We start from the raw sequence: 14,563 nt of genomic DNA on the forward strand, positions 1-14,563 counted from the left end.
ACTTATCCCCTGACTCTTTTTACTACAGATATATCAGATATTCTATATTTTTAATACATAAATTATTGCAGTAAATTAAATAAATAAGCATTATATAACAGCTTACCTTTTTAAATTCTGCAGCAGCTTCCTCTTCAGCTAGGAATTCAGCGAGTGAGGCGGATCTTTGAAATTCACGTCGAACTTTGATGAATCCATAAATATTCAGTTGCCGTATAAAACTTTTCATACAATCGGTTTCAAAAATTTTGAAAGGACCTGTTCTCTCTAGAACTTCAGTTTTAAACAGTTCCTTATTAACCATAATACAGATACCATCGTCATCCCACCGAATAGATTTAAAATGATCACTTTCTACAATCTTCCACAGTTTACTAGGAAAATTAAGGGATAAAATATCTCCCAGGACTGAGTCCTCATTTAAAAGGAACCGTGGCTTTTTCACAAATGGCTCATCGGCCAGAACTTGTGATGACTTTTCTTCCATTTCAGGCTCGATATTTGGGATTTCATCAACTGCCTGATCATCTACTGGAGGTGCTGAAGGCATTATGGATTGCTGAGAAACCTCTTTTGAGTTTGTCATCATTATTTGATCTCCTACGCATGCTGATTCTTCTGCAGAAGGATCCATCTCTAATCTTGAATACGGAGAACCCTGATCATGTGCAGTTATCAGACATAGCTCTCATACATCTATAGCATTAAGATGCTGGGAGATCAATGAGGAATTCTAGAACACCCCAGTAAGTATCATACATACATACATATTACATCACAAAGGACCTCAGTTGCTAGAAGGTTACTGGCCTTTCAGTTATGTTTTCTTAAAGGCAAAGACTACTATTATTGCACCTCTCTGTATGCAATAATACACATGCAACATCTATTTCCATGTCATCAACAAAATTTAAAATATGTAGTTATTCACCATCTATCTTAACTTAAACCAATCTGCCATTAATGTAAAATGACAAATATAAGTTCTCAAGGCTTCATCCAACCTGAAATTCTACTGTTTTTAAATTGTATTTGATCAAAGAGGAATAATATTTTAAACCAGAGTTTTAACCTTCTTGAACTGTGACCCAGGCTCAGTGACAGCCAAATTCCTCTGGGTCCCCTGTGTAAAATAAGAGCAGCTTTATGTATGTTTAAGTATGTGTACATTTGTAGATACTATTGTTTTGTTGAAACATTTAGAATGTACTATTGTGCACTGTTTTGTATTGAGTAAGTGTGTGAGGTCACCAGTGTGAGGTCCGACTGGGACCCTAACCCCCCTAAAACCTGGCCAGGATCCTACTGGACCACCCGCCTTGGTTTCATCCCATTCAGTACAGGGGTGTCCGAATGCATAACCGGCAGACAAACAAACAGACCAATGGTTTTTATATATAAGATGGTGCATTTTTCTGATACAATTTTACATTATTTGTCCTTACCAAATTAGCAGCTCTTGTAAGATATTGCATTGGTTGCATGCATGCTAACTATTACTATATCACTGCTAAAAATATTTTTTTAAGGTTTATTCACCATTTATCTTAACTTAAAACAATCTGCTATTAATGAAAAGTGATAAACATAAGTTCTCATGGGTTCGTCTAACCTGAAATTCTACTATTTTTTAAATTGTATTTAATCAAAAAGGCATTTTTTTTAAACTAGAGTTTTAAGCTTCTTTGACTGATGCCCTGGCTCAATGACATAACCAAATGCCTCTGGGTCCCCAGTGTAAAATAATAGTAGCTTTAAGTATGTTTAAGTATGTGTATATTTGTAGGTACTATTGTGCACTGCTTTGTGTTGTGGTAAGTGTTTTATTATCAGGACAACCTTGAATATATATCTTTAATAATATAATATATGTTTAGAAAATCTTCCTATACGTTTCAGTAATATTATTAAAAATTTTGGTGGAAAAATCCATATATATATATATATATATATATGATAATTAAAAAGTGATAATAAACAAATATATAAATAAACATAAACAAAACACCTCCACAAATATGTGTTGCAGCCAAGTCTCCAATATCGGATGGTTAGACCGAAAAAGGTATCAAAATGATAAGTTATGGAAGGACGGCGCCTTCAGGTGTAAGAACAGATAATTGTGTATATATAGTCAGTAGGCTCAGAGAGTCCAGAGAACATAAAGTATAGAGAAAAGTAGTAATGCAGATGGATATCAGCATATAGCAGCAAATCAGATGGTCTACATATATTGTAGTATGAGACATTGTGCAGATTAATAGTATAGTAGTATGCGTACCAGAAATAAGTAAAATAACAGCTTATCTGTATATAGGCTACTCAGTCATCCCAGGTGGTGATTTCCTTTGCTCGCAGAAACAAGATGCGAATATAGTATGTTCTATTAATAACTGCTGCATCACTGCTCAATAGTAGGAAAGATATAAGAAAGCCATATGGTGTAGTATTTTTGCATACAATTTATTCAGCAGATTAACACTATAAAATGCAAACTCACAATGAAGATAATAAATATAAGCTTATCTGTATAATATACAGGCGAGATCACTGGTGGTCATATCCCTGGAGGTAGTTAAAGATGTCCCTCTAAAGGCTCCATACAAAAGCTCAGGGAAGGGTGATATCTTAATTTGTTACTCCCAGGGTAAATCAGTGAAACAGGGTCTCAGATAGTACAGTTGTGGGCCTCAATGCGTTTCGTTCAGTTTGAACTTCATCAGGAGGAATTAGGTGATGTTAAAAACTATACCCTTTATATAGGGGTGTGTAGTGCCATTTTGTTCTAAAATTGCTGGTCAAATGACGTCACTGCGCATGCGCAGGTCAAATGGCGTCACTGCGCATGCGCAGAGCGCCGCCGAGCGGCTTTTTTTTTTTTTTTTTAATAATAACACCTTATGGTGTAATTAGTACATTCCTTCCTGATAATTGTCATCATATAGGTTTATATTATTTCCATCAAAGGTGGAGATAAATCATGTAAGTTGTTAAACCATCTGCCTCAATTTCGAACAATAGAGAATTCATATGATTGCGGACCTTTAATTAAACATTCGTCATTGTCTGCTATATTTACATAGCAAAATTAACTACCATTAGCCTCCCCTGCATATCACTCCTAAAATCTCCAAGTGAATTCAGCCTAATTAATAATGAAGACTAGCAGGATTTTCTTGGTATAACAATAGAGGCAATTCACTCTGTCTGTTAGGTTTATAAGTATCCTTAGCCAGCTATATAGTGAAAATAGTAGGTAAGATAGACTTCTGGTTGTCAACCTCTCTAATCACAGACTAACATCTACAAATGATCATAATTTCTACCTCTGAAGGAAGATCAATCGAATTTCGGTGACAGGAATTGATTACTAACTACCTGTAATGATTCTTATTCGGGATTGGGCAATATCACATAATTATATTTGTTCCTGATAATTATCATGTAGGTTTATATTATTACAGTCCTCGATTTTTACTGCTCCTATGGTTGTGGATGTATGGGTTTCCTCCACCCATGACTTTAACAAGATAACGTGATAGACTTGCAGTTTTCGCCATCTGCCGAGATGCCGTACCTGGTAATTGACTAGTCCTACGGCCTCTATTCACTCATAAGGGCCTTGCCAATGTGCTTATAATTTGCACTTTTGAGTTGGTACCAGAACAAGCACCTTGTCACTTGGGTTGAAGGTGCGTAAGGTGGCTTGAGTGTCATAACCCTTTGTTTGCCATCCCTGTGCTTCTGTTAGATATTGCTTTACCAACGGATCGATCTGTTATAGTCGATCAGACATTTGGGCTACAAACTGTATTGTTTTTGGCTCCTTGGGTCTCTGCAGTGCTCACCCTTCTTTGAAGATATCCAGAATTCCGTGGGGGTTGTCTCCCAAACAGAAGCTCAAAGAGACTGAATCCCTTTGATGCCTTGGGCACCTACCTTATTGCAAATATGATATAGGGTAACAGGGTTTCCAAATCTCTTTTATCCTGAACCATGGCTCATCTAATCATTTGTTTAAGAATCCTATTAAACCACTCAACCAACCCGTCGGTTTGCTGGTGATAAACCAAGGTCTGTAGTCCTTCTACCCCTAGCAATTTACACAACTCCTTCATTAGATTTATTTTGGAATTCCAAGCTGAGTGTACATTAATAGTAACTCTTTTGCATTAGTACTTGATTTAAAATTCTGTAGAGGGATTACCTCAGGATATCGTGTAGCATAATTTAGAACTACCAATACATATTGATGTCCTCATGCAGAATTTTCCCAGGGACCCACTAGGTCCATGACAATTCGTTCGAATGGAACTTGAATTATAGGGTGGTACCAGGGGAGCATGATAGTCTGGTTTAGTGGCATTCCGCTGGCATACTGGGCAAGCTTGACAGTATCCCTTGACTGCCATGCGTATTCCTGGCCAGTAAGACTTCAGGAGCACTCGATTTTGAGTCTTCTCCTCAACCAAATGTTTCCCCAATAGGTGTGTATGAGCTGTTGCTTATACGAAAGCGATGTGTACCTGGGGCACAAAGAGTTGATTAACTAATTTCTTCTGCACCACTGCTACCCTATATGGTAGATCCCCTTTGATTATAAAATAGCGTTTTCTCCCCTTGCCGGTCTTTCAGCCTTCCATACTTTATTCACTTTCACCACATATTTATCATTTAGTTGGTCCCACACAAAGTCCTGGGGGTAAAAACATTTTAAGTGTTTTTCTCTGGCAAGTTTAAAGTCGCAGATGTATTAAGCAGCGATTTGACATAAAATCGCCTGAAAAGTGTTTCTTTCAAAATCGCCATTCTCAAAGTCGTTACGAATCGCAGTCCAGACTATTTGCACTCTAGCTATACAAATCGCCAAATGTGTGAAGCTGCGATTTTGCAAACTCGCCCGAGTTTCAATTGAAAATCGTCAGAATCAACACTCTGCTTTCTGTAGACGAGATTAGCAAACACATCACTGTTAGACTTCTAGTCATTTTTTAAGTAAAGTAAGTAAAGTTTAAGTAAATCGTGATTTATGTTTTAGGGGACAAAAATGTTTATAAATTAGCTTATGGGCGATAAATTATTTTACGAATAAATAGGTTGTGCAAATTTCTGTAATGTTTTTTAATCAGCCTACAGTATGTGCTACATTATTATTATTATTATTATTATTATTATTATTATTATTATTATTAATAACTTTTAGTTATAAAGCATCAACATGTTACATATTAATGTACATTGATGCAGGGGGTCTGGCAAGTTTTAGCCCGGGGGGCATGACCCGACTCGGCAGCCTATTTTAAAGGAAAAAAATGCAGATGGCACAGTGACCCAGCCCAAGGTAGCCCACTATGGCACCAGCCTGGGGGACAGAAGCCCCCCAGCCCAGCCTGCCCTTGACTGAAGGGATCATGACACAAAAAATTAATTGCAATGAAGTGGAACAGAAGGTAAAAATGGGCTTTGCCAAATTTTTACAATAAAAAAGAGGTGTAGGGAACTGTTGATACTTAAGGCAGCAGAATAACTATTGTAGCTGCTGGTGAATAAAGCGCTTGTGGCTGTTTTTAGCCATCGGCATTATCATCCTCTGACAAAAACAGGCATTGGTGGCTGGCATTTCTGTGTATCATCTGTATGCATCTACCTATTTGCTTGTTTAATTTAGAGTTGAATGTTAGTGCTTTAGAATATTGTAATTTTGTACTTTTTGTAAGATGTGTTGCACTGCTCATATGCCCAAATTGCAGCATTATTTTCAGATGGGTGCATCTAACACTTGCAGCGTCTTGCACTACGAGAGGCAGATAAGGGGCATTCAGGTACAATTATATTATAGTATAGTAAGCGGCATTAGATGCACGTTAAGCAACCCTTCCCCTTGAGATGTATCTTATTTTGACATACACATTTATTTGAAATATGTCCCTTACCAAGGGCAAATTCAACTCCTACACATGATGGGTGCAAATTTCAGTAATGAATACATATATATTTTTTATTTTATTATATTGGCTTACTATCTAATAACCAGTGGAGCAATATTTTTTTTTCTCATGATGTCAATATTTCCAGATGGGGACACAATTTAAACTATATACTTGTGATACTACAAGTGCTCATGTGCATGCTGACAGTTGTAGTGCCACAAGTATGTACCTTTAATGGTGTCCTTATAAGGAAATATTAAGTATTGCCACATCATAATAATATAAATATGGCTCCACTGGTGATTAAATAGTAAGCCACTGTAATATAAGAAAATAAAAATCCCTTACATATAATCATTAATTCATTCTATTTTGACTAAATAGTTCAACCAACATGTTTTTATTTCTGTTAAATCTTGGGCGACTTTCAGTTTCTGTTGAAACTCGGGCGAGTTTGTGTTTTATCTGGCAGGGATAGGTGTTTTAAAATGGACACATATCGCCAGAGATTGTATTTTGGAAAGTCATAATTGCACATAAAATCGCCGGTGATCTCTCGCGATTTGCATCAATTTTAAATCGCTGAAAAAAATAGCTTGATAAATTTAACCCCTGGAGAGATACAGTCCTGGATATTGAGGACCAATCTTCTCCACCCCCTGGCAAGCTTTCTATTTTATTCCAACTTTCTCAAGCCAGGACTTTTCCTTCCAGCCTTCTGGAACACCTAGTTACACCCAAAGCCTGGTATCCACCCCAGTGGTCCCAGTATAATGTTTGGGGTTCTTTAAGAATTCTCCCAGTTTTAACAAATTATTATATAACCATAGACACATACACAATTACCAAATAAAGTTTATTTGAATAAAAAATACTCCCAAAAATTCTTCTACTCTACTTTTATAAATGTATTACATTAAATAAAATAAAATCTTATTTTCTTTTATGGTTTCACGCTTTATTGTATGGCTGAAGTTGGATGCAAAATAGAAAGATTTCATTTAAGGGTGGTGCATCAGATTTTAAAGCTGCAATCCCACATACTCATTTTTTATTTAAACAGTTTTGTAGCTGTGTAACAGGAATATGATTATAGAAGGGGGAACACGACTGAACCAGGAATAGGCGTCAATGTATATTGGGAAAATTATCTTTGAGAGGAGGCTTTGTGCCCACATTTAACAGGAGGTTAAGGAAAAGATTTGGAGTGATGTGTATATAAAATATATTCATTACTTCCAATATGTTTGAGTGGTGCTAGGCAGGCATGCGCCCATCATGATGCAACATTGCCCCCTTTTGACTCGGCCACGTCCCCCACCTAAAGTAGCAACATCCCCATCTTGATTCCAAATATTGGAATAAGGGGGGATATGATAGCTTGTTATTGTGCTGTGCCAATTGTCTTTTCTAAAAACAAAAGGACCACTGATGTAGGAGACAAACATGAGGCATCAGCTTGGAACATAAGTGTGATGGGGTCACAGGTACAGTGATATATATGTATAATGCTGATCATTGTTAGTTATGCTGTTTGCTATCATTCAACAAGTATCACAACTCCCCTACAAATGTTTATGTGACTCACAAATGGATTCTTATGAAATTACTGACTTTCTTCCTTTTTGAGAAATGTGTCCAGACCTGCCATGGTGGCTAAATCCTCTGGAATCATTGTAGTATGATTAAACAAAGCATATCTAACATGGTCGAACCTAGTGGAAGTGGGAATAGCTCATTTTTCTGCACATTGGGCGTAATATGCGGCCAAAAATGATCACACAAAAATAATATATTTCAGCCCATATGTTGAGTCGCACACAGTGAGAGATGCATCCAACTCTGTATTTATTATTATTATTATTATTATTAATTTTTATTTATAGGGCGCCACTAGGTGTCCGTGGCGCTGTACAGGGACAAACAAAATTACAATACAAGGTGAGACAGCACAGTACAGTAAACAATAATCACAGTAACTCAATGAGCTCAACGCTAGGGTAGGGGGAGGGGAGAGTCCGCATACGACAGAGCCCAGAAGGGAGGGCACGGGTGACAGGGAAACTCCCAGAGGGAGAGGAGGGAGCGAGAGGGGATGGGGGGGAAGAGGGTCCTCGAGGAGGAGGGCTGATAGCTGGAGAGCAGAGTTAAAAGTGGTGGAGACAGGAGGAGAGATGACCCTGCTCAAAGGAGTGTACAATCTAAGGGGCGGTGTAGACAGACAGAGAGACACGGGGGAGGGAGGGAGAGAAGGAGGAACGGAGGATAACTATGAGGGAAGGGGAGTGAGGGGGAAGAGGCAGAAGAAAAGGTAGGAAGTTAAGTGGGAGACTGAAAGGCTTTAAGAAAAAGGTGGGGTTTTAAAGCCCGTTTGAAACTGGACAGATTAGGACTGATATGTATCAGTAGCATGTGCCAGGTTTACAGCAGGTGTACATGCAGCCGCATACACAGAACCAGATGAAAATTGCAATTAAACTTTGTAAACATTTGTTTTCATAGGGAAAAACGCATTTGCTATTTGGCTTCATATAATACAGTAGATATAACCTTCCTTCTCGCCTGAAATTTCAATCAGACAGTGGTTAGCTAGTCCTGGCGATCATCATCGTCAATGTGTATTTTCAACAGCCCCTCGGCTGTTCAAATAATATGTCTGTAAAAGGAAAATTAGACTGTGGTAAGGTTGGCATAAGCTTGCAATTCTAGAAACACGCCATTACTGTGCCCAGCCTAAGATAGAACGCCCCTCCCCTCTGTGGTCACACCCTTTTCAGGTGCAGAGATGTGGATGCAGTGGATGCATGCAACTCTGCATAAGTGTAGGTACTTTTGCATTTTTTATGGGCATGTGCAATGCAAAATCATGTAATATACGTTATACAGATGGGTGTATATTCAGCTCTGCAGGAGACCCATTATTTCTGTAAGAAACTTTTTTAACAATGGTGCAAAAGTTCAGTAACCTGTAGTATTTTCTAATTTGCATTAGTTGATTAGTTGCTATGGATTGCTACATGTTTGTACTTTGTTTCTAAATAAACTCTGCTGAGTTGCAGGAATATGTGTGCACACCTGAATTTTACATAGTATGTAAAATTTTAAAAATTTTTACAAACTGACAAACTGTTCAAAAAAATATTTTATCCTGTTTATAAAATTAAATTTACAAGCATCTAAAATATAAAAATGGTGTTGGTTGTAATGCACCAAGATCCACTTGACCAGTGATGGGCAACAGGAGGCCTGCAGGCTGCTAGAAAGTCTTTAGTAAGTCTTTATCTCCTTGTTCTGTGCCCCTCTATAACCTATTTCCTGCTTTATGTCAAGACTGAACAGGAGTAGCCAGCTTCTGCATCACAAGGCCTACTCTGCACAACACATGGAGATGATTAGATCTGGGTGGTCACTGGTCATCCCAGTGAATTAAGCAGGTGAGCAGGTATGAGTGGAACATTGTGTAAGAACTTTAGAGTACATGTGGAATCTGATGGTATGTGGTAATCTGAAGGCACCTGGGGTGGCAAGGTAGATTTGGAGCTGGTTTTTATTACTTAATTTAAGGGTAATGGGCAGTCCTATTGAAGGTTGGAGGATCCATATGCTGCCATTGATGTGTAATTGGTTGCCCATCACTGACGTAGGCTGTACCACATATAACATATGTGTAGGAATCTTCAAACTAGTAAAATGTCCCTGGAAATAATTTGCACATTTTGGTAAATATTGTTCTGACAGTAACAGTGTTTGCTTTAAAACCACTATGAATGCTATGGCTGAATCTCTTATATATAACTTATTTGTGGCTGGATCACGTAGAAATAATTCTTTGTTGAAATATATTTCAATTAGTGGCGCAGACACCAATTTACATAATTGCAAAGGTACTGTTATATTTGTGTATTGAGAATGTACTGTAGCCATTGTGGAGGAAATGTGTTTGTGTAAGAAAGGAGGAAAGGAAATCCTAAATTAAGCTAATTAATTATTTTCATGTCATGTCATAATAGACGTGGGAGTGCTTCCCCTTCCCCCCAACACTCCACAAAATAATGTTAACACTGAAGTAAAATAAATAGATAATGGGTGGTCATGGAGAGCAGATAACAGGAGGTGGTAAGGAGGTAGGGGCACTAGATAGATACAAGACATGAGCAAATAATGAAGGAAGGACAGATAAATTGAGGTTGGGGGTGAACATAAGACAAGGGAGTAGCAGATTTTAAAGACATGGGTTCAATGTTTCCATTCGTAATATAAGGGGCAGGGATGACAAGAGCATTGTGACACTTTGGAAAAGGCAAGCTTTGTAGGACCAAATACCTGGGAGCCATATATGACTTATGTGTGTGTATTCAATGTTACGTCTGTGGTGTTTGCATGTTTGGTCAGGGCAGGGTCACCATCAGGGGGACTGATGGGCGGGAGGCACTGACAAGGGGCCAAGACTGCCAATGAAGACCACTTTGACTTGCCTGCCCACCCCTTTGAATTGAAATGTAAAAAATAAAAAAATCCCAGCTTTGCGACAGATCCCAGTCTCTGATAGGCTGTAAACATACCGCTCAGTGACCTCATTAGCATGCGGTGCGCTACCAGTCTATCAGTGAATGGTTGCTGCTAAATCACATCAAAGAGGGAGAGAGTTATAGAGGAGGAGCGTAGGCAAAGAAACATCAAGTTAAGTGAATTGAGGGGTATCTGCTGCTTTGCAAGAGGAGCAAAAAAGGGACATAGCCAGGTAGTATCTGGATCCACTCATGGTTCTGAAGTCTCTTGTTTGTGTGGAACGGCCTGACATCACTTACACTGGTATTGTACTACACTGCCTCCTTACTACCAGAACACACTGTTTTCTTGGCGCATTAAATACACAAACCATGGTATTATCATCAGCTGGCTCCTAACTGCTCATTTTCTATCTATATACAGCCCAAATTTAATGGAGATCATTATTATGGACTGTGGTTATATTTACTGAATTAAATACTTTTGCAAATTAATAGAATGTATATATACAGCAATCAGCCATAACATTAAAATAACTTGTAAGTGAAGTGGATAACGTTGATTATCTTGTTACAATGGCAACGATCTTTAACATTTCTGTTCATTGCTTATGTTTTTTCTGTGGAATAAAAATACAAATAAAAAAACTACTATCAATGCTGCGGTAAAAGTCTAAAAACGTTATTTATTTAAATATTTTAACTGGTAGTTTTATGAAATAATATTATATTAGGACTGATTGGTAATATCTTTTATATGATTTTTATATATTTTATATTATCTTTTATATTGGTCAGTCATCATCTATTACTATGACATCATTAATGATTGTATAGCCTTTGGATTGTGTTGATTGAGGAAATTCCTTCGTTTTCCTGGTGCCAGCGGTGTAGTTGGGCATCTCCAGTATTTTCATGTCAGGACTCGTTTGATTGGTCTTATAAGAATTAGAAGTGAACTTAGAAGAAGGTGCATCTTTCTCCTCTGGCAACACAATTGGTTTGTTTGCTTTTGATTGGTTTTCTGTTATTTCCATGAACTGCGGATATATAAACAGTAGAAAACCATCATTGATTTTGAATTAAGTTGATCATCTCAAAGTTGTAAATAATTTTTAAGGCATTAACAGGCAATCTGTGGTTCTCCAGCTGTTACAGAATTACATGTATCATAATGCTGGCACTTTTACAATTCTACAACAATTGGAGAATCGCAGGTTACCCAAGCCTGCTTTAAGGAATAAACTGTTAAAATAATAATAAGTGTCTCTTCCTCACCTCCAATGGTAACAATTTGTCTACTCGCTCTGGTTCATTATTAAAAGTATGGAGATCTTCATATGTATCTAGGAACAGATCTCTGTCTAAGAATGCTGGTTTGATGTTTTCTTCAACCTAGGAACAGATTAATGATCACTGTGTAAATGTCAAGACTTGATTGGTTCGGGTAGATATGAATGTATCTAGGACATAGTCATCATCATCATCTATTTATTTATATAGCGCCACTAATTCCGCAGCCCTGTACAGAGAGTTCACTCACATCAGTCTCTGCCCCATTGGAACTTACAATCTAAATCCCCTAACATACACACAGAGACCGAGAAAGACGAAGGGCAATTTAATAGCAGCCAGTTAACCTACCTGCATGTTTTTTGGAGTGTGGGAGGAAACCGGAGCACCTGGAGGAAACCCACGCAAACATGGGGAGAACATACAAACTCCACATAGATAAGGCCATGGCCGGGAATCAAACTCATGACCCCAGTTCTGTGAGACAGAAGTGCTAATCACTAAGCCACCGTGCTGCCCAATAGTCAAGAAGGTGTCAGGCACTGTCCCCACACTGTCCATACATGCCGGGGATGTCTCCTATGCCGAGCCGCATAAGTCAACGGGACGTACTTCCGGCTTTCGCTGTGTGCGCATGCGCAGTCGGTCCTTCTACCTCCTGTATGTCGGCGGTCAGGTGCATCTGACCGCCGAAATCACGTCCTTCCAATCAGGGGCCACATATTGGTATATAAGGTACCACGTTTCACCATTCTGGTGCCAGAGTATTGGTTTCACCAGCTCCAGCGTTCCTGACTCCAGTTTCCTTGTTCCTGTTGTTTGCTACTTTGGTCCTGACTCCTGGCTTGTTCCTGACTACCCTCTTGTCCTACGATTTGATACTATCTGCTATCTGGATCTTAAACTTTGTCTCGCCTCTGACCTACTCTTTGGATTTTCACGGTGTACTACGCTATCCTTTGGTATCTGAACCAGATTGCACGACCATTCCTGTTTTCTATCCGCTGTTCTGATAACTAACTTGGAGAACTGCGACCTGTGCACCTCACGCAGCCAAGACCAAACCTCCTTGCGGGGGTTCCTGGTGAAAACCGGGGGTGCTTTAGATGGGGGCGCTGACAAGGGGCCAAGACTGCAAAGGGAGCCCACTGTGACCTGCCTGCCCACCCCTTTGAATTAAACTCAAAAAAAAATTTTCAAAATATCCCAGCTTTGCGATAGATCCCAGTCTCTGATAGGCTGGAAACATACCAGCCTATCAGAGACTGGGTAGTATAGATTAATAAATAATACAACAAAGGTATAAAGGCGCATATAACAAGTTCACCATAAATTAGAATGGAGAAAAAGTCCATCAATGTTCACACAAATCAGAACGCTTCTCATAGGTCCAGTCTATGCAATCTTCTTTGCAGGTGATATCAAAAGGCAAATGTCACATGGAAGGATATAATTTTGTCTTTTATAAAGCTCTCCACATGTTATAATCCGTGAAAATTTGGCAAAAAGAGAGAATAAATGGATATCAGATTAATATTGCCATTAACAAAGATCCATCTTCCTTAGTTCTAAAAAAAGGTGACATATATCCACTTCACCGTGTGTAAACTAGCGGTTACTTAACACCCCACACAGGTGAAGTGAGAAAATGAGATGAATCACTTACACAGTGAAGTTGATCCACTGACTGATATCCAAAATTGTGCCTGATTCAATTGCCACACGGTGCTCACTCGGAATATGTATAACGAGAGAAATATGCAAAAAGAATCTGGCATAATATCATCAGGGTTTATTTCACATAATTTAAAAGCACCACAATAAAATTCTCTTATCATATACGGTATCCCAACATAAACAACAAGTGGACCCGTACCGGACTTAAGTGAAGAGTCAGCGTGTAGATTGAATAGCTCCCGGGCAATCTCCGCTAGACAGTCCTCTCTCCTCCGGCGCGTGTAACACTGCTGTCAAGTGGGCTGATCTGTGTTTCACCGACGCGTTTCAACCCCGCCTCTGGGGTCTTTGTCAAGGTATACACAGAGTCCATTCAGTATCTATTTAAACCTTTAACTAGGAGAGGGACCCAAAAGCTGACACTTAGCAGGAGGAATGTGACCTCCTTCTGGATCCTTTTGGCGACCATTGACTGTTACCACTTCTCTGCTCATACACTGAATTTGGAGATAAGGAATAATACTGAAGCAGCAGCACATCCTCATAGGACAGGACTTTGGCTTTCTTAAAGGGATCATTTTGTACCTGTTTTACTGACCCATAAACATGATCCAGAAGGAGGTCACATTCCTCCTGCTAAGTGTCAGCTTTTGGGTCCCTCTCCTAGTTAAAGGTTTAAATAGATACTGAATGGACTCTGTGTATACCTTGACAAAGACCCCAGAGGCGGGGTTGAAACGCGTCGGTGAAACACAGATCAGCCCACTTGACAGCAGTGTTACACGCGCCGGAGGAGAGAGGACTGTCTAGCGGAGATTGCCCGGGAGCTATTCAATCTACACGCTGACTCTTCACTTAAGTCCGGTACGGGTCCACTTGTTGTTTATGTTGGGATACCGTATATGATAAGAGAATTTTATTGTGGTGCTTTTAAATTATGTGAAATAAACCCTGATGATATTATGCCAGATTCTTTTTGCATATTTCTCTCGTTATACATATTCCGAGTGAGCACCGTGTGGCAATTGAATCAGGCACGATTTTGGATATCAGTCAGTGGATCAACTTCACTGTGTAAGTGATTCATCTCATTTTCTCACTTCACCTGTGTGGGGTGTTAAGTAACCGCTAGTTTACACACGGTGAAGTGGATAT

General features: G+C 38.9%; 1 protein-coding gene and 1 long non-coding RNA gene across 8 annotated transcripts in view; one reads left to right on the forward strand and one right to left on the reverse strand.

The window, feature by feature from the left end:
- The window catches only part of LOC142138401 (uncharacterized), a 135,261-nt gene that overhangs the window by 113,897 nt on the left and 6,801 nt on the right, over positions 1-14,563 (reverse strand). The window contains exons 5-6 of one of the 3 annotated variants that reach the window (XM_075195051.1): positions 11,717-11,833; positions 10,951-11,478 (exon numbers count right to left, since the gene is read on the reverse strand). The exons of the other annotated variants lie outside the window; for them this stretch is intronic. Of the exons in view, the coding sequence (XP_075051152.1) occupies positions 11,233-11,478; positions 11,717-11,833 (363 nt within the window). The 3' untranslated portion in view covers positions 10,951-11,232. Of the gene's footprint in view, positions 1-10,950; positions 11,479-11,716; positions 11,834-14,563 lie in introns of those variants that run through there. 3 annotated transcript variants of the gene reach the window in all.
- LOC142138405 (uncharacterized) overlaps positions 1-14,563 on the forward strand; it is a 54,728-nt gene that overhangs the window by 18,546 nt on the left and 21,619 nt on the right. For 3 of the 5 annotated variants that reach the window (XR_012688026.1, XR_012688024.1, XR_012688027.1), the window contains one exon: positions 493-746. The exons of the other annotated variants lie outside the window; for them this stretch is intronic. This is a non-coding gene — a long non-coding RNA (uncharacterized LOC142138405). The remainder of the gene's footprint in view (positions 1-492; positions 747-14,563) is intronic. 5 annotated transcript variants of the gene reach the window in all.

Source organism: Mixophyes fleayi, chromosome 2 (assembly GCF_038048845.1).
Source record: "Mixophyes fleayi isolate aMixFle1 chromosome 2, aMixFle1.hap1, whole genome shotgun sequence".
NCBI lineage: Eukaryota > Metazoa > Chordata > Amphibia > Anura > Limnodynastidae > Mixophyes > Mixophyes fleayi.